Raw genomic sequence first — 27,600 nt, 5'->3', positions numbered from 1 at the left:
AAAATCAAATTCTTTCTAGCACTGAAAAACTACTCCGTCTTAAACAAAAAAAAATGGACGATACATTCGAACATAATTCCAAAGAGGTGGCCTACATTTTCTTAAATGATCTTGTAAATAGCCATGTATGCATGAAATAGCGCCAACATGCGTAAGGGATTTGTGTACCTTAATGTTTTTGAAAGACTCGCAAATAATTACTTTTTTGGTTGTTAGTTATTAATATGGCGTTGGTAGTTCTAATTGATGCATTATTGCGTCATTCACTCAATCGTCCCCGGCTCGAGGTTTGGTCACAAATAATGAAAGAGTAGCGGTGAATAGCGGTGAAAAAAAAACTTTTTTCACCGCCAAGCGCTCGCATGTTTTAGCGTTGAATGCGGTGAAAGCGTTGAATTATTGTAAGATTTGCAGTTTTAGCGGTGAATTTTTGTAAGATTTGGTAATTTTAGCGGTGACAATTTTTTTTCACCGCATTCACCGGATTTCTTACAAAAAAGAGACTGCCGTACGCGGGTTCGAACATATCACCTCCTACATGTCAACAAATTCTTATTCCACTGCTTCATCTGTCCGCGTACTTCAATGATATTTCATGTGAATTTAAGATAAGCGTTGATTTAGTTGTCAGTATTTGTAAGATTTGTAATTTTAGCGGAGAATTTTTTCACCGCATCCTGTAGCACTCAAATTTTTTTTTACAGCATTCATCGCATTGAGCGCAAATATTACACTTTATGTTCAACTTTTACATCTTTTACCGATTTTTAGCGGTGACACCTCCACTCAGGTCCTTCAGTCAAACGGTGAAAGACAGAAATTTGTTTTCATTTCTTTTTCAAGAAATAGAAGAATTGAGCTCACAGTGGTTCGCTCAAGCTGTTTTTGATTAGACTTTGTATCGTTCATAACCAATTATGATCATAAATTGGCTTGCTCTCAGATTTGGTTTGGGCAAAATTGATTGCACCCCAATCCAACTCAACCCCTCCCCCTCTCTGCGTTATTAATGGGTATGATCATAAGTATTTTCGCTTGTTTTTCTTTCTCCCCTCCCGATTACTGGGCATATATAACGTATACACATATACATAAATATCGATTAGTGTGGTATATAAGTGACACGAAGAATGTAGAGAGACTGAAGTGCTCGAAATTGTTATCAATATAATCAAGATCGTCCAAACTTAAGCAAACAATTAATGTGATCTGGATAATATTTGCTGAAGGTGGGTGGCGTGACAACTTATATTCCAGAAGAAAGGTTATCGATTGCATTTATTTTGTCAGCCCAGCATAGAATAGCAGCAAAAGTCGCAGCAGAAAATTTAAATTGGGTTTGCTTTCGATGAAATGAAACAGTTTCCATTTCCCCTACTATGACACAACCGGTTGAATGACCATCCGTAAATGACGTCACGATTGCAGTGAATTGCGGCCGTTAGAGATAAAATTTCTAAAATATCACCAAATTTTATTTGTTTTCGCAATGAGCTGAAAGCAGATGTTTTGTTTTGAGTTCATAGAGGTTAATATCCATCTTAACCCCTTAAGGCGAACTACTCTTGTCGATTTAGGATGTTAATCTTGCAAGATTAACAGAATTTTGCAAGATTTTCTTGAAAGATTAACAGAATTTTGCAAGATTTTCTTGCAAGATTAACATCCTGTCTCGACTAGGGCATTTAATCATCACGCACATTAAACGCAATGAACATCGTTTGTTTGGACAAGGCCTCAAATGAAAAATTTCAAATATGGATCTTAATTTTTTGCCCCACCCCATCCTCCTGAGTGGGTTATAATAGTTGAACCCTTAAGCGCTTGTGATTTGTTAAAATAGCACATATTACGTAATTTAATATGTTATTCTCGAATATTCTAGAATGGGAAGGAAAGAGGGAACAACAATTTACGGTGGGGGGGGGGATTAGCAAATCCTTCTGAAAATTTTTTGTTCATAAGAAAAGAAACGGAAACTGATTTGACAAAAACATCAGCAAAATGAGTTCCGAATTAAATTCTCAAAGTCCCTGGATGAAAGATTTGTATACAGTAAACAATCCGGGCGAAGAATTGAAGTATTATCAACAAACGGCAGAAGATTATGAGAGGACTCTAAGAGGGTTGAAGTATCGTGGCACTGACATCCTTTTCATTGCCCTGAAAAAGTTTGAGGAGAAAACAGGTTCGTTAATCAATTTTTCTATGAATTTAATTGCTACCATAAACTCTATAGCTGCTTTTTGAGGAGGAATTGGGCATTTGTACGTTTTTTAGAATTACAAAAAAGTATATTTCTCAATAAGTTCTTTATGAATTGATTTTCATAAAACGGGTGAAGTAAAAGGCACTCCCCAGGGCTGCCTCAACTCATGCTTTGATTAAGCCTTCAGGTTCAAGACAGAACCGAAATTGGGCATAAATCAGAGTATCAGATATATAAATTTTTATTGCAGTTATATCTGTTCAGGTATCTCGGTTCCTCGAAATGGGAAGTGTATAGACATAGGAGCTGGAACTGGAATGAGTGGAGAGTCATTAAGAAGTGCTGGATTTACTGGAGTGGTGGATGCATTGGAGCCATCTGATAATATGTACTCTATTGCTGAACAGAAGGGCATGTATTCAACTAGATACTCAGATCTACTCCTTGCTGATAAAGTAACTAATCAAAATGTAATTTCTCTAACTGAAAACCACTGTATTATAATAGTGACTAAAAACAATTTTTACACTTCAAAAAGTTTCAATTGTATTGGGCGCTGTCTTTTATTAAGATATGTTCAAATTTTGTCCTGATTCATGAAGTCCTATTGCAGTGATAATTTTGGTCACGCTGAAACAGGAAATCGAGCGAAACAGAAATTGCGTTTGGGCCGTTAAATTTTGTCATTTGGTTTTGCTGTTGAGTGAGAAATCAGTTTTCGAACAAAAATTACAAAACTTGTCTTCTCCATAGTCGGTTTTTGACATTTGCGGCTATTTGAAATTAGATTTAACTGTTTCTTTTTCGATTATTTTATCAATTTTTTTCTAAATGGTTTTCCATAATCAATTCATAGTCCAATCTAGATCTAGTTGTTTTAGTTGCTGAAATTTCTTTGAATTGTAGGTCAGGACTTGTCCTGCTACCTTTTATTTACTTTGTCGTATAAAAGTAATTAATTTGCTTAGCTCATTTCACAGCATATTCAACATTTTGCGTAAAATGATTTTGAATCCATTAGCTTGTCTCACTCTTCTCTCATTCTGCCGAAGCTGCTTTTAAACAGCAGTTGCTCAGCAGATCATTCTAAATTGAACAGAGTTCATACCGAAACTGCAAATCAAAATTAGAAGCGGTAAAAACCCATAGGACCCAATTTCAGACGTCCGTTTATTGAAAATGTTTGCCACTTTTTGTTTACAAACTTTAATATATAGGAGTATGTCTAACAACAAAATGAAATCAAAGAATATCGCGCTTCAAAGAATGTTTTTTTTGTACAACAATCAACCTTTGCATTTTTTTCTTCTTTCAATCGCAATCAGGGTTATGGGAATCAATAGTGGTTATGCTCCAGCAAACTGCCGCGTGTATTTTTCAACTTCGTTAGCACAATTTCTTTTTCTTATCAAATAATTTTGCTACTCTCGATTGGAAAAAAATAACCTACGATAATGAAAAAAGTTGATAATAGAATGGGTTAGTGGGTAAAAATTTAAAAAATCATTCAGAGGACCAACAAATTCAGAGTTGAGATTTTGTACTATACTATGAAACGTTGAAGGTGAAAGTACATCAGTTAGAGATTTTGAACAGGTTTAAACACTTTTTTAATAACTAATTTTAGGAGACGAGTGTTGCTGGGAAATCATACGATCTTGTCTTCTCCTGTGGTGTCTTCAACAATCGTTCAACAACGTACGTTTAAATTTAATTTCCCAAATTTTCTAAAATAAGCGACTGCTAATTGACAGACTCGGCCAAACCAGTTATAGACATAACAAGATGCGCCTACAAAAATTATCCATGAAAAACGGCTTCGAATGGTCGGCTCGTTCACGTGCTCCCTTTTAACCTCCGTTTTGAGGTAGCCATGATCAAAGCTATGTAATTGACAACGCCATTTAATCATGTTTTGTTTTTTTTGAACTTGTTGAGCAGTTTCAGATCGAATCAGACTCAACATTTTTAATGATCAGCCGCAGCGTCATTGAATTCAATCTGTCGGCAGATTTCTAGAGAACTTTTTTTCTAATTAAAAATTCATTGCTTACACTCACATTCGCTTGATTAAGGAAATTTGATGTTCTGATTATATTGATTTTGTACTAAATTTGTTGCAGCAGATGAAAAACTATAATTTGTATTCTCCTTATTCTCCACCAATCACAAATTGAGAAGACTCCATTCCCTTTTTAGTAATGCATGTTCACTCTATTCTAGTCAGTCTTCAGATAGTTTGTACACCATGTGTAAACCTTTAACTCGGCGTGTTTTGTGTATTTCACTGTAATAATAGAAGTTCTCCTTCAGTGTTTTCCTGAGTCGGTAAGTCACACAGAGTTCGATATGTCTACTTCGCATGCAGCAATAGGTAGCCCTAGCTCTATTAACCTTAAGACTCTTAAAAGGAACCCAACTAGCCTTTTATTAAGCGAAGTTTATCAGAACAGACAACACTTCAGCAACACGCCGACTCAACAAAAGTGCTGATTTGTATCTAAAAACATATAACTTGCTCTTAAAAATTCATTTCTGTCAAGTTAAAATGCAACCTCCGTTTCAAAGTTCAAAGAGAAACAAATCCAAAAATTTTGCCAGCCAACGCGAGTATATTTAAGTAATAAAGTGTTTTGCCTGTATTGCTGAGGAGGATAAAGGAATACAAAATACAATTTTTTCATTTTTTATGTATTATTATGTAATATGTTCCGATAAAGTAAATAACCAAAAACAAGATCAATTTATCAAAATATTCACATTTCATATTCACATTCACGGTGAGTGAAGAAACTTTTTGTATTTTACCCCAAGATTTAAAAATTTCCTCCACAAGGATTTTTTCAAATAAATTTTGTCGTCATTTTTAGATGAATGATCTTTAAGTTGGCAACACCCAAGATACTGATACATGAACTTGTGCGAATTAACAGTACAAAACTTAATTTTAACATGCCATTCTGGAAGCAATATAATGACGTTTATCAGAAATGCAGATTGCATAACTCATTCAAACAGTTCAAAAAAATTTGCTTTAAAACGTTGTTTCAGATTGAGACTTGAATGTTTGTTTAGCCAAGTTTAACTCAACAACGTGAGTTGTAAAAGTTTTAATTCAGAAAAGTAGAGAAAAAAACATGCTTACGGCTGGACAGAGCAGTGTTGGAGCTAAAAAAAATATTTCGGCTTCGCATTTTCGGTTCATTTTGTTTTGATCGCTTTCGTTTCTGTCTATTCAGAAACTCGACTAACTAATGGATGTATCTAGTTCGAAAACATTGCAAACTTTTATGTTGAACACAAAAAAAACGAATTCATTTTCTCAATAATTTCGTTTTATTTGAAGTGTAGCAATCGGCATGTTGAGTCAGAATGATTGATGCTCATAACGTTAGCTAATTTTTGTTAATGACTTCATCAATTGCGTTTTGCTTCAATTCTGAATAACAAAAATTAGCTATTACCATTGAGAACTAATAGTGACCTAGACGTGACCAGTTCTTTATCTTGCATGATCTTGCCAGTTTCTTTCAAAAAAATGATAATCGTGCAAGATCTTGTAAGACAATGGTCGTCTTGTAGGATCATACAAGATGAACGGTTGTTATATTGCATTGTGCTCAGTAATTGTCCAGACATAGTCGCATGAGTGAGTCTTAAGACAAAATTGTTTCGGCAGAACGCCTTTTTTTAATTTAGCAACTTAATATCAGCCAGCTACGCAAAAACGTTTTTATTCATTGAGCACTGCAAACACAATAAGAGTTTTTCAAAAATTTTGGACTCTTTTCACAGCATTGTCAAATCGCTACAAAACACTTTTTCAATTAAAGCTTTTGAAACAAAACCAGTTTTAAATTTTCTATTTTGTTAAATTGTTACCATCATTTGCCTGCATCTTTTCTCATTTCACTGATTGTATTAACACATTCTATTTCCTTTGAATTATCTTTTTCATTCTGCGCCGAAAAATCATACTGTGTTGGTTATTTGTAGAATCTTGCAAGATTATGAAAGAAAATCATGCAAGACTATTAACCGTCTTGCAAGATTCTGCTAAAATCTTGCAAAATCTTTCGAGATAACCATTCGAAGCCAACTGGGGGACATAAACACTAAATCAAAATGTAGATTTGTTGGATATATATCTTTTCCCGTCGTAAAGTGATTGAAAAATTATATAACACCTCAAATTTTGGGAGCGGAGATTTAATGTTGTTAGGAATATGATAAAAGAATAAGAATGCGAGAAGAATGTTGAACTATTTGCTCCACTATATCTCTTAAATTGATTCAGTTTAGTTGTTTAGTTTTGACAATGGGTAACTTGGGCGAAGACATTTCAGCATCTCTAATTTCAATATGGTTAAATCAGCTGCGATCTCGTCAGAAAAAAAAACAAAATTGAAGTTCTTGATGATAACCCTCCACAATGCTAATAGTTTAGTCACAAACTGTAATCGTTTTTCCTTAATTTCTTTGTCAGAGATTTGGAATTATCCAAAGTTACAAAATTATCTCTAATTAAAATTCTCTGTTTCTCGTTAATGAAGTCCAGCTCACAGATTGACCAATTGATGTCGACTTTTTGCAGCTTTTTCAGCCAGTGGTAATAACTTTTGTTTTCATTTTCAACTTTATATAGCAAACGCTTTATAATTGGACATACCAAATGTGTTCACATTTTTTCTCGGGGACAACCGTTCGAGCAGACATGAATAAGTAACAGTTATAGGCTATTTTTGATTTTAAAAAATAACTTTGTTCCTGAGTACTGTTTAAACTGATTGCATACAGTTTTTACACGCAACTTAGAAAAACTCGAAAAGACATCAAAAGGTCGTTAAAACTCTAAAAAAAAGGCTTTTAGCTCTTCTCAAAGACTTTTTTGCTTTTGATGCTTTTGCATAAACAAATCTAACCCAGTGGAAAAAACTTTGATTTGTATTTCGCAGGAGTGACTGTCTGCCGGAAGTGGTGAGGATGGCTAAGAAGGGAGGGGTCATTGCCAACGTGATGAACAATCACTACTGGGAAAGTGGATTCGAGGCAGTAATCAAGAATCTAGAGGACAATAATGTGGCTCAACTGAAACACACTGAAGTTGTTGATCAATATTACGAAGACAAAAAAGGCCGAGTGTTTATATTGTGTAAGCTCTGACAAATGTTGTAAAGTTTTGAGTAACCTTTTGCTTTGCCACGAGTTTCTAGACTGCAAAGAATTAAACTATGTTACTCTTTCAGTATTTTTTATCATTACTTACCAAACGGTGTTTACAAGGATTTGAAGCGTTTTCTGGACAGCAGTGACAAAATTTTGACAATATCATCTCTTCTGGGTCATTGTAATTTGCGTTAAAAATCTTTGTTGGCGGATAGTTTAACTCGTCAACGAAACTTTTCCAAATTTAACAAACCGCATCCAAAAATTGCGCAACGAAATATTAGCAGTTTCGCGAAATAGATTGGTTAGCAACATTTTTCGAATAAAGGAGGAACCTAACCTGCTGCCAGCAACTAGTCAGATATAATTGACGACACTAGATAAATCATTTTATGAAATATTCAATTTTCAGACCATTGAAATGGAGTCCGAATGACGACACCAAACGTTTCGCAATTTTATCCGTATTTTAGAGTGTTCCCAGAACCGTTTCTTTGTTAATTTTTCAAAAAAAAACAAAAGGAAAACCAAACTAAAGGAGTATCAAACTGTTACTGTCAAAAAACCTCATTCGATAATATGATCTTAGAGCAAGAATGGAATCGGTGTTCTGGAACAGAAGTTAAAGACATTTTGGAGTTTAAAAATTTTTCCTATAGAGTATGTTTTTTTTGGTGGAAGGTTTATAAGTATTTATGCACGGATTTGAGTCTCATAATATACTAATATTGAATAATAAAATTTTCATTCTGTTTTTTTTCTATGCCCAGAATTCTGATCTGAAATCTACTCGACGTTTCATAGTAAGTTTCATGATAAAATGCTGAAATATCTCTGAAAATAATTAGCAATTTTTCTGTAAGAATCTCTGTATAGGATGTGTCTTTATGCTGTTTTTAATCAGCAGATCATGAAAAATGGGATTAGCACTTGCATCAAATCAGTTCTATTGATTTTTGATGCAAACTGCGATAGGCAATGTAATAATCGATTTGAACCCTAATAAAGAATTGTTCAAATCCTTTGAACGTAATATCCGGCAACCTGCAAAAAAGTTTTTAAAATTTTTTATCATATTTTTTCTAATTAGATCTTACTTTCTCGCTTTTTTGCTTATACTAGGTTTCTGCATTGCTCCGCTGCCCTACTGCTGTTAGAGAAAAATGCATTTCTTGTCTCCTGAACACAAAGGTACTGGATTCTGACAATAGGAACAGACAATAGAAATTGATGTCACCGGCAAGTTCACAGATGAGGTTCGCAATGCCGTCAAAGCTGAAACAAATTACGAAATTCAAGAATTGATGATCAATTTATAAAGAATTGTCGCCAACTTGATATAGTTACACTTGTTAATAAAGACAAGTAAACATGTGTTCTCAGATAAAGCATCAGTGCAAAATTGTTACAATCAAATCGTCATCAACGATCCGGTTCAGGGATTTTAACATCTTAAAATTATGCGATTGCACAACGTGATATCAGAAATCATTCTGGTCATTAAATTTGGCAAAAATTTTATGGGATTGGCAGAATAGAGCGACTTGAGATCGGTTGGCTTCCTCAATAGCTATGTGCGGACTAGGCAGGCTAGCGTTATCTGAATTAGGGGGAGGGGTAAACATGCGAAGGAGTTCATTATTAAGGGGGTCTGGTGTGGCGAGCGAGCGCGTGGGAAAGCGCGCCGGTGAGTTACAAAGCACCTGCGGCTGGGGACCGAAAAATTGTGTGCTTACAAAGCTGGGCCCGAGAAAGATCACATCTGGAAAAATTATTTGAACAATTTCCCGGGTCGATTGTCTTCCCTAAAATCCTCCCATTTTGATGTAAGGGTGGGGGGGGGGGTAATTTGTCTATGGGGGGTAAATTGATGTAAGAGTGTGGGGGTAAATTGTTCAGAGAGGGTAAAATGATGTAAGAGTTGGGCTGCAATGGGCTGCAATGGGAGGACTTTTCAGGAATTACTCCCCTCACTGAAATTGCCATGTAAGAGTGAGCTGCAATGGGCTGCAATGGGAGGACACTTTTCAGGAATTACCCCCCCCCCCTGACTGAAATTGTCATGTAAGAGTGGGCTGCAATGGGCTGCAATGGGAGGACTTTTCAGGAATTACCCCCCTCACTGAAATTGCCATGTAAGAGTGAGCTGCAATGGGCTGCAATAGGAGGACTTTTCAGGAATTACCCCCCCCCCCCTGACTGAAATTGCCATGTAAGAGTGGGCTGCAATGGGCTGCAATAGGAGGACTTTTCAGGAATTACCTCCCTGACTGAAATTGCCATGTAAGAGTGAGGCTGCAATGGGCTGCAATGGGAGGACTTTTGAGGATTTACCCCCTGACTGAAATTGCCATGTAAAAGTGGGCTGCAATGGGCTGCAATGGGAGGACTTTTCAGGAATTACCCCACCCATGACTGAAATTGCAATGTAAGAGTGGTCTGCAACGGGCTGCAATGGGAGGACTTTTCAGGAATTACCCCTCTCCCCCTGATTGAAATGGTGGTAAAATGATGTAAGAGTTGGGCTGACAAGGGGCGTAAAATGATGTAAGAGTGAGGGGGTAATTTGTTCATAGGGATAAAATGATGTAAGAGTTGGGCTGCCAAGGGGGGGGGGGGGTAAACTGGTGTAAGAGTGAGGGGGTAATTTGTCCAGAGGGGGTAAAATGAGGAAAGATTTGAGCTGCCAAGGGGGGTAAAATGGTGTAAGAGTGAGGGGGTAATTTGTTCAGAGGGGGTAAAATGATTTAAGATTTGGTCTGCCAAGGGGGGTAAAATGGTGTAAGAGTGAGGGGGTCATTTGTCCAGAGAGGGTAAATTGATGTAAGAGTCGGGCTGCCAAGGAGGTAAAATGGTGTAAGAGTAAGGGGTATTTTGTCCAGAGGGGGTTTAATGATGTAAGAGTTGGGCTGCCAAGGGGGGGAAATGGTGTAAGAGTGAGGGGGTAATTTGTCCAGAGAAGGTAAAATGATGTATGAGTTGGGCTGCCAAGGGGGGTAAAATGTTGTAAGAGTGAGGGGGTAATTTGTTCAGAGGTGGTAAAATGATGTAAGAGTGAGGGGGTAATTTGTTGAGATGGGGCAGTTCTAACAAGTATTATTCATATATATAGACCGTCAAGAGTTGGACAAGCTTTGATGGTTTGGAGGATAAGGCGACGCAGCTGAGGGTACAGAGCTTGTGGGTTCAAGACTTGCAGTCTTCAGGTATGGGGGCTAAAACAATGTAAGATTGAGGGGGTAAAATGATGTAAGAGTTGGGCTGCCGGGAGGGGGGGTAAAATGATATAAGAGTTGGGCTGCCAAAGGGGGTAAAATGATGTAAGAGTGGGGCTGCAATGGGAGGATTTTTTAGGAAAATACAGCTCAAAACTCTTACATCTTTTTGGGCTGCATTGGCCTTCCAAGGGGGGTAAAATGGTGTAAGAGTGAGGAGGTAAAAGACAAATTACCCCCGAACTCTTACATCGATTTACCCCCCTTGGCAGACCAAAAAAAATGTAAGAGTGGGGGGTTAATTTGTCTTTTACCCCCTCACTCTTACACCATTTTACCGCCCTTGGAAGCCCAATGCAGCCCAAAAAGACGTAAGAGTTTTGAGCTGCATTTTCCTAAAAAATCCTCCCATTGCAGCCCCACTCTTACATCATTTTGGGCGGAAAAATTCAATCTGTTTCGCCCTCCTCTCTTCTGTTTACCATGCCACCAAATACTTTATATGTGTTGCTATTTAGCACCTTACTATGAGAGATATAGCACATGAGCCTACAGGTGTAAGAGTTTTATGCTCACTAAGCCACAACGCTGAGTGTGTGTGTGTGTGGGGGGGGGGGGGCAAAACAGTTTTGATCCGTTTGAAAATGTGCATACGCACGTGTTGCATGTATTCAATTATGATGGTTTATACTAAGTTATCAACCCAAAGCAACTATGCAACAGATGCCAAACAGACTAAACTTATTAAGGTTCAAAAATTTTTTTGTTCTATTTTCACTATTTCGGAAGTCCAAAACACCTGATGCCCAAAAGGTCAGATAAAAAACTCGGATCTATTCTATTCGCCCCCCCCCCCCACCTTAGTGAGGTTATATTTTTTACTCCCCCCGGAGCACGTGCTATTTTCGTACAAAGTAACGTGCTATATCACAACCTATAATTTGTTACGGGGGCGTATAAACACTGTGGGGGGGGGGGGGGACAGAAAAGATCCAAAAACTCAATATCGTTGCCTTTATCTGAAACTCTAAATACAGTCTGGACACCATTTTCGGAGGCCTGATTCTGGTTGTCTGTTGGCGCTGGAGGAGTGTGGGCAGCAGTTATCTCTTGAGGAACAACATATATTTAACGAGATGCCATCCTATTTGCTCCATTTGGTGTTGAAGCAAGACACATCAAAAACCGGATAGTAATTTCTATTAGTTAATCATTGATTGATAGTTATTCACTGGTATCATTGCCTAAAAAACTCGTGGCAAATAGCTGCTCACCCCCCCCCCCCCCCCCCAACCGAAATAACAGTCGAATCAGGCTCAACCACGCACCTTACTCCCTCAGCCGATCACTCTCCCAACATTGCTTCTAGAATCCAGTTCGACGGACTTATATTTTGCATCCTTTTTGCTTCTGGTGCAGGTTTGCGGGTTACCTGTATGATAGTTAATGACGTCACACCTGTGAATGCCACTTCTGCTTACGGTGCGGGTTGATGACACCTTTTCCCGAGGAGGTTGTTTTCAAGCGGACCGACGGCCATTTTGTTAAAGATTGAAGGTTCCGCTCGCCTGATTTGTCAAAAAGGCAAGATATACCAAATTCAAAATACCAAAGCCCGTATTATGTAAGAATTTTTATAAAGGCAAAAATCAAATTTCAATAATGCAGCTAGGGCTGTTGACTGCTACTTTTGAGTGCGGGATAGTTAACCCTTGGGATAGGTCCCCAGTTATCATTTCAAAACATTACAAAAAGCAAACGCCGAGTTTTCAAACTTCTATCCGCAATTTTCACTATTCGCAATTTTCACAACTTCACTTCTGATTTTTTTCTGAACGTGATGCGGAAAAAATTTTTTAGAATAAAAATACCTTTCTCTGAGTTTTAACTGTGCTTACTTGAGCTATATATTGTCCTATTTATACTATGTAACAATACCGCAGATCTCTTATACACTTGGTTTGTGATGATTCAGTATTGAGATAAAATATCACTAAGGCTCGTGTGGCATATTATCTCAAATTTACTAGTCAATAAGACCGCCATTAATATTGGGACCAATTTTAAACAATTTTTAAAAATCATAAAAAAAAGCGGCCTGATTTGGTTTAAACTAAAAAAGCTCCTACTGCATGGAGAACTTGTAAGCTACAAATAATGCTCAGTCGTCAACATTAAAGATACATTAACAAATATAAATATAACAAATATAAATAACAAAAGATTCTCGTAATCTATTTGAATAACGATTTCGCGCAGTTCCTCTACATGATACCAAACAAGAAGAATTTGATGCATTCTTTTTCTTCCTATAGTTAACAAAGAAGCGATACTGGAGATAAACGTGCAATTATGAAAAACAACAACACTAAAGTGTTGTTTTTTCTGTTACTTGGCACATCAATTTGCGTTTTTCGCAAACAGCTCCTCATCAGTAAGTGAAAATTTTTTCTTGTGCTCATGAACTCAAATAAGAAGTCAACTCAAACCTCATTGGCTGATTGGGAGGGGAAACATTTGCCCTGAGAAAGCTACTATATCTGGCAAAAATTCAGTACAAGCTCAGGATCACTAGGAAACTTTCATAATTTTACTAAATTGAAAACATATTATCGGTTATTAAAATGATTGATTTCTTTTATAAGAAACGCCCCACTCAATGAAACTTTTTCATAGAACAGATAGTGTGACCAGCCAATGGGAATGTGTAGGAAAAAAATTCGACCAGAAGATAGAAAAAAATTGAATTAAAAGTACTTATACATGGTTAATTGCTCCCCAAAACCTTTGAAGCATAAAATTCTAGCTTTGATCTCTTAGGAAAACTGCCAACAGACAAGAATTTTGTCAACTAGCTTAAGTGTAATTGTCTTCTTCCCATTAGCCAGGTCAAAATTGTAAAGCCTTTCAGTTGTTCTTCTTTCGAAATAAAAACGCAAAATTTTAATTGACCAGTGGCTCGTCAGAATTGCAAAAGATGAGGAGCGTACATGATGACTACGTTATAAAATGTAAAGAGCAAAAAATGCATATCGAACTTCTGAGACAAAAAATCGCACTCATGAAAATACTTTTGCTTGACTCCTGATTGACTAGAGCTCGACTCAATTTTTGTAACCTATTTTTTCCTGGGTCGAGCAAAAAGTCGGACAAATCAATTGGGTTGAGCTAAAGTCCAGCATGGTTAAACTGAGTCAAAAATTGAAAAAATCCGCTTGAGCTAAATTCCAGAAGTAAATCTGTGGGACAAGATAATGTCCACATGCAGATAATTGGTTCAAGGTAAAGTCAATAAGCAAAAAAAAACGTCCAGCTAGGTCGGGATGACTCTGATCATCAAATTTGACTTTTTCATGTCAATTTGGGTCAAGCATGGTCTTCCCATACCCAACTTAAGATGAGCACAGTCTTTTCATAATTCATGGTCTAAGCCGGGGTTCTACTGATAAATGCGAAGAACGTTTTTACTTTGAAGAACAGTTACCGATAATTATGGAATGAGTTGGCAGGATTGAATAACATAGGAGAAGGAGATGATCAGCTTCTCTGTTTTAAGTGACGCAATTTTTCCGTTCTGTCCCTACCCGCATTAGTGGGTGCATTTTATTTGTGTAAGTGCTCCAATCGCATATGCTTTTTTTTACAATGTCAGTGCAATTTACCCAATCCATTATAACCAAAGCCATTATTCCCAACTACATTATTCCTATTGCCATTATACCCAATGCCCTCTGAGTTTTTGTTGAATAATCCGACTTCAAAATTGCAGTCTCTATAACAAGTATGTTTTAAGTCAAGGTGCAATTTCATTGGTCACTAAAACTTTGAACCTGAGAGCTTAGTTTGAAAGAGATTGAACTTAGAATTAAAGCAGGGAAATCTAATTTTTTGTCCTAAAATTAATGCACTAGAGGCACAGAGAGTAGGACAAAAAAACGACTTTCTTTTTTTGAGTATAATTCAATCTACCAAATTAAGAAATCAAACTTTTGAGACCTGAATCAAACCGCTATACATAATCGGCTGCATCGCTATCGGAGTCGGAGACGTTTAGATAATCAACTGCTGATTTTTTTAAGAAGAATCTTTTCTTTCAATAAACAGTAAGTTTGTACTTTTGACATTAACTTCAATCGAATTCAACACTTTTGTATCGTTTGGTTCTCTAAATATGTTAGAACAAATTCTCAAATCCCGTAGGTCTTCCGGCCCAGCAACACAAGTCCCTAGAACGACTAAGAGCTCTTTATTAGATATACTAAATGATTATTGCCGTGCATTAGCGGCCCGTCGGACCTGATATGCTACTATCTCAACCGAATATAAATATAGGATTAAATTATTCACTTGAAAATGTGAAAAAAACATAAGTGTAAGAGCAACTGCTAATCTGTAACTGAATTATTGAACAAAAATATCGAAGTGCATAGGCTATAATGGCATTGGGTATGATGCCGTTGGACATGATGGCATTTGGAAAATTGTCATGCAATCTATTTTTACGTAAATTAACTGTAAAATAACCTTGGACAAAATACTCATTGTAAAGGTACCCAATGCCAAAACACCCAGTACCAAAACAACCAATGTGCCAAAATAGCCATTTTTTTCCTTTGATCTTTTCGTTCGTTAATCCCGATATCAATTAGCCGCTCATAATACAAGTTTGTTTCATCCCAATTATTTGAAAAAAAAACATCTCACCTATTTGGTTGTGATAGTTTTGTATCAAGTCAGACAGGCCACTGAGGCACAAGCTACTTGACTTGTCTTACTTAAAGAAAAATAGAGACAATCTCTTTAACACCATGCAATATCTCAATTAAGCAATATTATGCTCAGCAGTGTTTCTGACCTTTTTAAGAATTGGACAGATATCTTGAATTTATTAGGTACGTTGGCATTCTGCGTTTTTTTGGCGGTTGATAATTTGTCCCGACATTATTTACGCTTATTAATCTAATATGTAACGGCACCTATTCCAGAGTTTAGAGACTAATAACGTACAAAGAGCAGACGAACAGATCAGACACAAATTTGGGTTTTTTAACCGTAAATCTTACCTAAATTTGGAGCTTCTCAGCGTAGATCTTGAATAATTTTTCTGTTTCGAAGCGTACATTTTGCATAATTTTGGCGTTTCTAAGTGTAAAAATAATGTAATTTGAATAATTTCAGAGTTTTTAATTGTTGATCTTATCCAATTTATTGTTTCAGTTTAAACTGTTCATACATAAAATCAAATATTTTTTTTAGGTTTGTCTTAAAACAAATTCTACGTTTAACATTGCGCCGTTTTCGGGAATACAGTTAGCAATTTGTTGGGTTCCACATACATTAGATGAGTCCGAAATCATAGCAATTATTTCCCTTTTTTCTCCATATATGGAGACCAAGTACTGTGATCATATATCATATGTCTCTTTTTCCAATTAGCAGCAAACTAATTTTCGACCCATACTGCTCACAGTCTCTTGCGATCTTTTTTTCAAACCGGAATTAAGACCCAGCGTAGGCTTCTGCCGTAAACTGCAGAAAAAATCTATGTCCCAGACCGGTTCAACTTGGGTCCTCAAATCAACTTGGGTCCCAGACCGGTTTTTTTCCATACTTATAGCAGTCGTATAAAAAAGATATCCAGAAAATCTGATCAACTTGGGTTGCATACAACTCAATTCGAGAAGTCTGCCCTGGGTCCTAATTCGGGTTTAAAAAATCGCAAAATAATCTGAACAGTGTGGGTCACAAATTAATTTGCTGGAAATTGGAAAAAGGACCTTTAAACACAAAAACTCAAACACAAACACACACTTACAAACATATAGACACATACACAGACTCACACACACACACACACACACACACACACACACACACATACACACACTTTCACACTCTACCCACCCACTTACACACACACACACATACACACACACTTTACCCACCCACTTGCACACACAAACACACACACACACACACAAACACACCCACACACACACTCTTTACCCACCCACTCACACACACATACGAGCGCGCACACACAATCACTTTACACACAAAAAAAAAATGATTTACCGTGTTACGAAGTAAATAAGTAAGCAAGATATTATTAGCCGATCAGAATCGAGTATTCAGATATGCAAGTAAATCGTTCCAAATAAGATTTAAATACGTTCTAAAATACGTAGAAAGTTCCGAAAAAGTTCATTTAACCTAATTTCAAGTAAATATAACCATGATATGTATCGATTAAGCTGGTTTTTGGCTCATTATTTTTAGGTTTTCTAGACAATTGCCCATTGAATACGAACTGATTTTGACGTCAATAACATCAGACAAAAAACCTTGCCGTCTAAGTTTTCACTTGTTACATTAAACTTGATAATGCTTACACCTTGTTATGCTTTGCACGTATTCTTATAGTCTAAAAAAGAGTAGAATTGAATCTTCCGAACTTCTGTTTTATCAGAGTTAACATTGGTACCGCTCCGGATTTATGAACACATTGTTTTTAGCCTAATTGCTGTTATAAACCTTTTGAAAAGGGAAAGCGTTGGAATGATTTATCTGTAACTAGCTTTCGATGCATTTACAGTGGGAACCTTCTATCCTTACAACAGACTTTGTTAATAAATAGTTGACGGGCATAATGCATCTTGAGATGAAATGAATTTTGGATCTGTCAACGCCTCAGTACTTGCCAAAAACTTCGACGCTCCTACTTTTTGTGACCCAGACGGTTGCTTCCGGTTCCCCTGTCAATCAATTCATAGGATTCGAAGAGTAGAAGTGTACTACGTAAATGGGACTGACGACCACAACAGAGGGATCAAAATGTACTACGAGGCTGAAAGATGCAACATCACTCTGAATTTGCGGGTGACCAGGAAATTGGAAACCTTTATTGGGTTTGGTTTGCAATTTAAAAAAGACTGGTTTAACGCCAAGTGCTTCAAAAAAGAGAAATTGTTCGACCGAAAGAACTGTAAGACAGAACCTCTAAACTTTTTAAAATGAAATATTATAACTCGATATGTTTATATTTGATTTAGACGGCAAGAAATCCAACCCGTGAAATTTTTTTGGATAATGCGTTCGAAGAATTAAATGAATATTTGTAGAAAACATTGGTAAAGGGGCCAACAAAAAACAATTTTAGAGACGAAAAGACATCGAAGTTGAAAATTTTTGGTAGATTTACCAAAAATTCGAGAAAATTGATATAGTCGGTTCGTATATCAAAAATAACCTCTGATAAGGAGAAAATTGAAAGAAAATTATGCTAATTTGTCCAATTTTGAAAATTTTTGGTCAATTTTGATGCAAATCAAAAAACATAGAATATCAATATAGAATATTGAAAAACCGTACTTTCAGGCATAAAACCGTCCAATTTACTGGATTACCATTCCGTATTCAAAAAATTGCAGAAATATTGACCAAAAATAGAAAAAATTGAACAAAAGCATAAAATTTTGACAAATTTGTCAAAAAAAATCAATTTTCCATCAAGAAGGTTCGTAAACACAAAAAAGTTGTGAAAGTTTTCACAACCTCCGGCCTACAAAAAAAATATCGAATTCCATAATTTTTCTCGTCGATCGTTTATGAACCGTTTTGCCCGCGTCCTTTTCGTCCCGTCGCTTTTTAGTTTTCAGTGTTACGATTTTTTTTCTCAATAACGTCGCTCTCCCAAAACTTCGCTTTTCGTTTTCTTCCGCTTCTTTTCCAGATTTCAGTGTAGTATGTCATATGTGATGAAGTATGTTGTTGTTTTTGCTGTAGTATGTTGAGTATGCTAGTATGCTGGTTTGTTGTTTAGGTCTTATAGCTTTCTAGGGTGTGACTTAAGTTTATTCTCGAGTTACGGCTGGATTGTTCTTTGACTTTTCAACTTTACTATTTTACTAGCCCTCCTGTTGTAGTATTTTGATTTTGCTGCTATGTTTGTGTGTACCTGTATGATTGCTAGTTGGTTTGGTCTTGTTACCTTCTAGGGTGTGACTTAAGTTTATTCTCGAGTTACGGCTGGATTGTTTCTTGACTTTTCCAACTGTCTTAGTCTACAAATACACTATTGTAGTTCATTCAATTTTGCTGTAGTTTGTTTAAAACCGTTAGTATGCTGATTGTTTGTTTTGGTTTGGGTTTTGCTAGGATATGACTTAAGTTTATTCTGGAGTTACGGCTAGTAAATTTCTCGACTTTTTCACCCTTTTAGTGTACTACTGCTTTGCCGTAAAATAGTTTGTCGTTAAATTTGTCGTTATAGACCCGTTATGAACTACATTAGATTGTCTTGCAGTAGCTTCTCTCCTTCTTCCTAGGGTGTGACTTAAGTTTGTTCTGGAGTTACGGCTAGGTTGTTTGCTTGAGTTTTTGCTGTGTTCTGCTAACATAATTCTTTCCAAACTCACTTCCCGCCCGTTCTTTCCCACCGTCCCGTTTCGTTCGTTTTCCTGCACGTCCCGTTTCCGTTCTGTGGCGCATTGCTCGCTCGACTTCTCGTCTGTCCCGTTTCCGTCGCGTTGCGCGTTGCTCGCTCGACTTTCCGTCCGTAACGTCTCCGTTTCGTGGCGCGTGGCTCGCTCGACTTCCCGTGTGTCCTTTGCCTCCCTCCGCGTTGAGCGCATAGCGTTCAGCGATCCACTTCTGTTTTTGTCGGGCAGAGTGTCCTTCTTTGCTCTTTGGGTGGTTTGTTTTACAGACTGTCTACAGTGTGCTGTGTCTGGTGTCTTTTGCGTTGGGTTTGTTTTGCGTGGATTTGATTTGTTTGGAGTGTGCATATAATAGATAACAGTGTGCTGTGGTAGTTTTGCTGGTATTTTGAAATAATAACATCGTGATGTCTAATAGTCTTGATCAAAAAGTCAAAAAGTTGTACGCTGCCAGGTCAAAGCGTGAAGCTGAATTGCATGCTATACATGAAGATATTCTTCATTGTATAAATAGTCAAAGTAGGCGAGTGAAAGTTGAACGCCTAGTAACAAAGTGCAACGAAGCATTTATGACCGTTGTAGACAAAAATGAGGACCTGATTGCATTTTCTGGAAAAACAGAAGATCCAAATGCACTTGTTCCTTCATTAGAGTCTTACTTGGAAGCAATGACAACTAAGAATGACAAGATACTCACTTCAGCACGAAACTACATCAACTCTGCTGATGATAAAGTGAGTGAGTTCCAGAAACCAAGGGCTTCCATTCGTTCTAGACTTCCCTCAATTATGACCTCGTCAAAAACATTTAGTCAGCGTAAACATGATTACGTAATTGCTAAAATGAAGCGCGAAGAAATTGAAAAACAGAATGAGGCAGCCATTCGCCTTGCTAAACAGAAAAAGCAAATGGAATTAGATGAACTGGAGGAAAACAACAGGAAACGTTTGGCAGAGGCAACTCTGCAAGAATTTGAATTGCTGGACGCCGTTTCTGAAGGTAGCCAATCTGAAACAACTGCAAGTGCCAGGAGCTCAATGAGAAGTGAAAAGGCTGTCCAAGACTGGATCAACACCTCACTTGCTTTAAGTTTTCACAATGAGGAGAAAACTAGTGAACCACAGGTTATGATTGACATTCCAGAATGTCCTAGCCACAACAACGGCAAAACAGTGGAAGATCAGAAAACTGAAATTTCAAGGCATTCTATTCCAAAAAATTGTCGAGGCAATTACATTTTAAGCAATGAGACCTTGCAGCAACTCGACCCCTATTATACTCCACCTGAAAATTTTTTGGCTGCTGCTAACACACAGGCGTTGTACAAGGCGCACCTAAGGGCGCAAATGAATCAAACAGGCCAGCAAGGCACGGCGCTCCCAAGCATAACTAATCAAGGAACCGCGGATAGTCAGCCGCCTTCTGTACACGCCCCAGGGGCCTCCTAACCGCCCATTCAACAGCCCATTCGACCACAGACGTTCGCACCACAAGAAAATCAGAATATTGCAACCGAGTTTTTTCCCAACGCACAACTTCAAATTTCGCAATCCAGGGGACCTGAAACATCAAGCCTGCCCGAGAATAATTCGGCCCAGCGTATATGCCCCCGACAACAAATTAATTTTGTCCCCCGAGCACCAAACGCAACTCTTCCTCTTTTTCCGACAACAAATCATCCAGCCCCCGCAATAAACGTTCCCCTGCACCCAAGCCCCCTCCAAGTCCAATTATTCAACAGCACAACTCCGAACCCGCTCATCCTAACGTCCTTCCCATTCCAAACCCAGTCTTCGCACCTAACCTCACTGCTCCCATCCCACACGCCCCTTTGGTTAACCAGCCTCTCGTCAACAAAAACTGTCAGAATAGTAATAACCGAGTACACAAAGTTGTACGTTCTGTTGCTCCTCCTTTCCCAAATATGCCTAACATCCCTCTTGGCCAAAGTTTTGTGCCAAATATGAGTCATTGGCGTTTTCCGCAGCACAGACCGTCATTAGTCAATCAAGACATTACTACCGTAAGTAATGTTGCTTCAAATGTACAGGCAAACATTGCACCATCAATTACTACTTTTCCACAACAAATATATTCGAATTCACCCCTTTTGATTGATATGCAATCACCATCCGGCACACATCAGGAAAACCCGATTGCAACTACAAGTAATATTGTACCTGGTCTGGCCACTCCGGTTTTTCAGCCAACATACCCTTATGTTGGGACCACTCCGTTGAGTTGGAGTGGTCCGCAGGTGTCTGCACCTGCCCCTCCGATACCGGACAATGCGTCGTTGATTAGGGAATTAGCTGATGCAATAACCAGCAAGAAAAATGACCCCTTGCCAGAATGGAAACTTGCTCAGTATAATGGCGATCCATTACAATGGCACGAGTGATATCGTCAATTCAAAAGCGCGATTGACTCGCAATCGCTAACTGATAACGTTAAATTGACATACCTCAAAACCCTCGTCACCAGTAAAGCAAAGATTGCAATCAACGAGTTTGCTTACTGTGGTTTAATGTACAAGGATGCACTAAGGACTTTAGAACGTAAATTTGGCCAGCCACAGGCAGTCGTAAGTGCACACTTGGATAAACTAAGCAATTTTCCGCCTCTCAAAATGCACAATAGTGATAACATCATTAACTATTCTGCAGCCATATCCAGCCTCGTTGGGGTTTTCAAGTCACTATCATATGATGCTGACTTGAAGAGCGCTTCCCTACTTAACCAAGCGGTACAGAAGTTACCACCAAACATGAAAAAGTCATGGTCACTCTTTACGGTTAAGAAGCACTGGGTTAAGCCTACCCTCCTTGACTTTAACGATTGGTTTAAAGAAAAGGCTCAGGCCCATGATCTTATGAAACAAAGCGCAACCAAGGCAAAACCTGAAGAGAACAGCACTTCAGTAACAAAGACCAAAACAGCCTCAAAAGTGTTTGCATCAAACTCACAACAAAGCGACGCAAAGAAGCAAATTCCATCTTCTTCCACAAACACTTACTCTCGGTGCATTGTATGCAAAGGTAACCACCGGCTATGGGAGTGTCCAGTTTTCAAGGCTAAGACTCCAACCCAGAGAGCTAAGTTGGTGGCGGATAACAAACTTTGCTTTTCTTGCTTAAGGGACAAGCACACGTTCCGCCAGTGCCCTCAGCCAAGAAAGTGCCGAGCAGAGGGGTGTAATAGTTCGCATAACTCACTATTGCATGGAGCAGATAGGGTTTTCCCAACAAAACAGTCAACAAATTCCAATACTATCCAGTCTTCTGGCAACACAGGTCAAAGTAAAGCAACTACTAGTCAACAGCCGTCTAACAAGACCACAACAATGTCATCTGTTACTGATGTTAAGGGGCTCCTTCAGGTAACGGAATAGCAGTTGGTCAATTCGTCCGGTTTAGATACCAAGGCTTTAGTAATGTGTGATACCGCCTGCAGTAACTCTTGGGTGGCCGGTAGTCTCGCAGATAGACTCGGTTTGCACGGTAAAGCACTAAAGCTAACTGTCAAGGGTATTAATACCGAAGAAGTAGTTGACACTAGGATTGTTGAAGTTACTGTGAAACCAAGAGAACATCAAGATTTCGAACCGTTTACCATCAACCCTTTCGTTAAAGAGAGTCTGAACGTCGGCTCTGATATAATTAATGTACTGGCCCTGCAAGAGACTTACCCACACTTAGCGGTACTTGATCCCGTGACATATTCCTATAAAGACATCGAGATGATACTCGGACAAGATGTCTATCATGCCATCCGCCCGTTAGAATACTTCTCTGCCGATGAGAAGCGTTCACCCGTTGCCGTACGCTTACCCATAGGTTGGGTCTTAAGCGGTCCGTTACCATCAAGTTCTTGTTTAACCTCAACGTGCTTTAAAGTGAATATCGAACATGACAATGAGTTAGCAAGTCAAGTAAAGTCATGGTACGACATTGAATCATTCGGGGAAAACAAGCAGGTCGACTCAAGATCTGCAGCAGACGCAAGGGCTCACGAAATCCTTGAGAGTACCACCATACACAATGGCCTGCGATACGATGTCGGAATGCTGTGGGCAGCAGATAACACCAAGCTCCCAAATATTTACTTCTCATCCCTTGTGCAACTAAAATCTCTCGAAAAACGTTTGGCCAAGGATGAAGACCTCAGAGAGAAGTATACTAGTACTATCAAGGAATACCTAAACAAGGGGTATGTAATTGAGGTTCCAGACGCTCACAAGGTTGAGAGCCGGTCTGATAAAGAGTGGTACCTACCCCCACCATCCGGTTTTAAACCCGAACAAACCGGGTAAGGTGCGTAGGGTGCTCAATGGAGCAGCAAAGTTTCATGGCGCCTCACTGAATAAATCTTTGCTCACTGGCCCTGATCTGCTCCAAAACCTTATTTACGTACTTCTTCGCTTCCGACAACATCCATATGCCGTCTCTGCCGACATCGAGGGAATGTTTCTACAGGTTGGTGTATTATCATCAGATCAACCATCACTTCGCTTTCTGTGGCGGGAGGACCCCACAACTAACGTTGTAGTGTATCAATATACGCGCCATATTTTCGGGGCGAAAGACTCGCCCACATGCGCCAACTATGCATTACAACGCACTGCGAGAGACAATGCCAAGTTTTACCCCGAAGCTGCAAAAGCCGTCCTTGAAAACTTCTACATGGACGATTACCTTGACTCAGTGGAGTCTCCTGAGAAAGCCATCAATAGATCGAAGGAATTGGTACATCTTCTCCATCTCGGTGGGTTCGAGCTTACAAAGTTTGTAAGCAATGTGCAAAATCTGGCTGATCGAATTAATGGTTCGCCTCAATCTACTGAGCCCAAGGTTATTGTTTCATGTCAGGAGGATTCATCGCATGTGCTAGGGTTAAAGTGGGATCACACTAATGACACTTTAGTTGTGAGTAGAGGTACAAGCTGCGCTATCACCAAGTCCCTCACGCAACGCTTGGTCCTAAGTCTTGTCTCGAAAGTTTTTGACCCCATTGGTCTTGTCGCACCGTTTACCGTCGGTGCGCGATTGCTCTTAAAAGACATCTGGCGTGTCACAGGACAGCAAGGGGATGACGAGCTCCCACAGGACATGGTTCAAAGATTTTTGGTCTGGAGTGCGGACTTACCAAAGCTTGAAAACATCAAAATTCCTCGAAGTTACTTTAGTGGACCCTTTGATAAAACAGAGTTGCATATGTTCGGTGACAGTTCCCAGGATATTTTTAGTGCCGTCGCATTTCTTCGAGCCCGAGTAACAACCCCTACGGGCAAGATAAAAACAGAGCTTGCGTTTGTTTTGGGGAAAGCGCGCGTGGCGCCAATGAAAGTAATGACTGTCCCTAAACTGGAATTGCAAGCAGCTCTACTTGCCGCTCGGCTGAAGAACGAAATTATTCAGGCACTTACTGTAACTGTTAACCAAGTATTCATGTGGACAGACAGCACGACCGTTCTTCAGTGGATAAACTCTAATGAAAAGCAACCAATCTTTGTTGCAAACCGCGTTTGTGAAATTTTGGAGTATACCAGCGTTGACCAATGGAACCACGTCGCAACTAAGGATAATTCAGCTGACGCTGGCACGCGTGGAATGTCCGCTGAGGTTTCGCAACTAAGCAGTTGGGTCAATGGTCCACATTTCTTATCTAACTCAAGTTTCCCTTTCGTACCGAACAAAGACGTCATTAATAACATCAAACTTGGCGTCAACCAAGCAGTCATCATAGAAGACAGTCTCTCTCGCTACATCTGTTAAAAAAACAGACAACTCCCGTTCCGTCGTTATGCCCATTTGATAAGTTTAGTTCTTATCAAAAGTACTTGCGCATTTCCGCGTACGTTCTCCGGCTTTTGCCGAAACATGCCGGCTACCGTAACCCCGATGGTAGCATTACTGACCCTACTGAGCTTGACGAAGCCGAGCGTCATCTACAGTACTTGGTGCAAAGAGAGTCTTTTGAAGCCGAAAGAAAAGATCTTCTTGACAATAAATTTGTTAAACGGAGTAGCTGAATTGCTCCACATTCACCGTTTATTAGTCCAAATGGCCTAATCCGTTCCACGGACCGCATCAAGCGGTTAACTGAAGATGGGTTTAATGTAAAGTACCCAATCATCTTAGATGCACGTCATCCGTTTGTAAAACTGTTCCCTGAACACACGCACGTAAAGCATTATCATCAGGGCGTTGAATACCTAAGATCAATTGTGCAGGAACACTACACAGTACTGAAACTAAGATCATCCTTGCGTTCCATCAAAGCACACTGCCTGAGATGCCGAGAATTCCAAGCTGTAACTATGCAACCAATCATGTCTGACTTACCTAAGGAGAGACTTGCTTACCAGTCTCCTCCCTTCACGAACACTGGCGTTGACTACTTTGGGCCATTCTATGTTACTGTCCGCCGTACTACTGAGAAAAGGTGGGGCTTCCTCTTCACCTGTCTCACTACTCGAGCTGTCCATGTCGAGATAGTTACATCCATGGACACCAGTTCTTGTGTTATGGGAGTTGAGTGGTTTGTGTCACGTAGGGGTACACCTGCCATGATTTGGTCGGACAATGGCACTAACTTTATTGGAGCAGAGAAAGAACTCCGAGAAAGTATTGAAAAGTGGAACGTTGTCAACATTGCAGCTGAGCTCGCTCACAAAGGTATTAAGTGGATATTCAATCCACCCAGCGCACCACATCAAGGTGGTATCTGGGAGAGGTTGGTACGCAGCTTCAAGCGCGTGTTGTATACTATTCTTGGCACGCGTCGCCTCACGGATGAGGTACTGCATACTACCTTTTGTCTCGTGGAGAATGCTCTCAATTCGCGTCCTTTAACACCCGTAAGCGCTGATCCGTGCGATTTGAACGCTTTAACGCCCAACCACTTTCTTTTAGGAGAACACTCTACCGGTATTCTGCCTGTTGTCGGCAATAATGAGTTCGACCATCGTAAACGTTACGCCCGTGCGCAGTCGTACGCTAATGCGATCTTGTCCCGTTGGATCAAAGAGTACATACCGACGCTGAACCGACGCTCTAAGTGGCAGACGCTTGCCGAGCAACACCTTAAGACCGGTGACTTGGTTTGGATAGTTGAAGAAACCAACCCTAGGGGTTACTACCCAACCGCTCGGATTGTGGAACTCAGTTACAGCTCCGACAGCGTCGCGCGCTCCGCCGTTTTACGTACGTCGACCGGTTCACTCGTCCGCCCGCTTGTAAAACTTGTACCAGTTTTACCAACATCTTCTTCCGGGCCGGAGGATATTACGAAGTAAATAAGTAAGCAAGACATTATTAGCCAATCAGAATCCAGTATTCAAATTTGCAAGTAAATCGTTCCAAATAAGATTTAAATACGTTCTAAAATACGTAGAAAGTTCCGAAAAAGTTCATTTAACCTAATTTTAATTAAATATAACCATGATATGTATCGATTAAGCTGGTTTTCGGCTCAATATTTTTAGGTTTTCTAGACAATTGCCGATTGAATACGAACTGATTTTGACGTCAATAACATCAGACAAAAAACCAGTAAAAGAGCATCGAAAAAACCTTGCCGTCTAAGTTTCCACTTGTTACATTGAACTTGATAATGCTTACACGTTGTTATGCTTTGCACGTATTCTTATAGTCTAAAAAAGAGTAGAATTGAATCTTCCGAACTACTGTTTTATCAGAGTTAACATACCGCAAGATCGAAAAAAAGACTTCCAATTAAACAAATGATTGGGCAACGTGATAGAAGTTCAGATTCATGTTAATTCTAAATTACAATCTAATTGAAGTCTTATCAAAAACACACATACCCACAAACAAACACCCACCCACACTCACACACATACACTCTGGCACACACACACACACACACACACACACACACACACACTCTGTCACACATACACACAAAAACAAACACACACACACACACACACACAAAACATCTACACACAAGCACACACACACACACACTTTACACACACACACTCACAAAAACTTTCCAAACACACACTTACACATACACACAATTTACACACACAGGCAAACACGCACACACACATGTGCCCGCGCACCCACATACACACATATATATACACACGCACACACGCAAGCACACACACACACTTTACACACACACACACACTTACAAACACACACACACACACACACACACAGACACACACACACACACTTTACACACACACACACACACACACGCACAAACACACACACACACAAACAAACCCACACACACACACACACACACACACACACACACACACACAAACACAAACACACACTTACACACAGAGACACACACACACACACACATGCACAGACACACCCGCACACAAAGATATGAGCGTGTTTGTGTGAGTGTTTGTGTGTGCGTGTTTAGATGGGTGAGTAAAGTGATTGTGTGTGTGTTTGTGTGTATTTGTGACTGCTGACAGGTGAATAGTAAAGTCTTCATTCACAGGAAAACTTCGACAATAAGGCCTGCTGAAAAGGAATTTTCTTTGATTCAATGAGCCCAAAATTGTGCAATTGTG

General features: G+C 39.1%; 2 protein-coding genes across 5 annotated transcripts in view; both read left to right on the top strand.

Moving 5' to 3' along the window:
• The first annotated feature begins 1,188 nt into the window (after window positions 1–1,188).
• On the top strand, window positions 1,189–8,747 carry LOC142352129 (uncharacterized). 3 transcript variants are annotated; one of them, XM_075404505.1, is made up of 6 exons: window positions 1,189–1,337; window positions 2,001–2,188; window positions 2,474–2,664; window positions 3,837–3,907; window positions 7,165–7,361; window positions 8,498–8,747. In XM_075404505.1, exons 2-6 carry the CDS (start codon window positions 2,005–2,007, stop codon window positions 8,530–8,532), a joined length of 678 nt encoding a protein of 225 aa, XP_075260620.1. In that variant the 5' UTR covers window positions 1,189–1,337; window positions 2,001–2,004; the 3' UTR covers window positions 8,533–8,747. The 3 variants fall into 3 exon arrangements, with proteins under 3 accessions (XP_075260620.1, XP_075260621.1, XP_075260619.1); XM_075404506.1 differs by having other exon boundaries at window positions 1,202–1,337; window positions 1,966–2,188; XM_075404504.1 differs by having other exon boundaries at window positions 1,202–1,361.
• A 2,534-nt stretch (window positions 8,748–11,281) lies between these two features.
• LOC142352127 (4-galactosyl-N-acetylglucosaminide 3-alpha-L-fucosyltransferase 9-like) overlaps window positions 11,282–27,600 on the top strand; it is a 20,034-nt gene continuing 3,715 nt past the window's right edge. The window contains exon 1 of one of the 2 annotated variants that reach the window (XM_075404503.1): window positions 11,282–11,339. Coding sequence is in view for 1 of the 2 variants with exons in the window: in XM_075404502.1 (XP_075260617.1) it covers window positions 12,943–13,024 (82 nt within the window). In the remaining variant the exon portion in view is untranslated. Of the gene's footprint in view, window positions 11,340–12,916; window positions 13,025–27,600 lie in introns of those variants that run through there. The other variant, XM_075404502.1, reaches the window with a different exon arrangement.

The sequence above is a fragment of the Convolutriloba macropyga genome, chromosome 13, assembly GCF_964194025.1.
Source record: "Convolutriloba macropyga chromosome 13, txConMacr16.3, whole genome shotgun sequence".
NCBI lineage: Eukaryota > Metazoa > Xenacoelomorpha > Acoela > Convolutidae > Convolutriloba > Convolutriloba macropyga.
Note: the sequence above shows the minus strand (reverse complement) of the source record. Positions and strands in the feature narration are given on the sequence as shown.

Coding starts and splice junctions, on each gene's coding strand:
- LOC142352129 (XM_075404504.1), top strand. Junction 3,908..7,164: donor TTCAACAATCGTTCAACAAC/GTACGTTTAAAT, acceptor TGTATTTCGCAG/GAGTGACTGTCTGCCGGAAG. Junction 7,362..8,497: donor AGGCCGAGTGTTTATATTGT/GTAAGCTCTGAC, acceptor TGCTTATACTAG/GTTTCTGCATTGCTCCGCTG.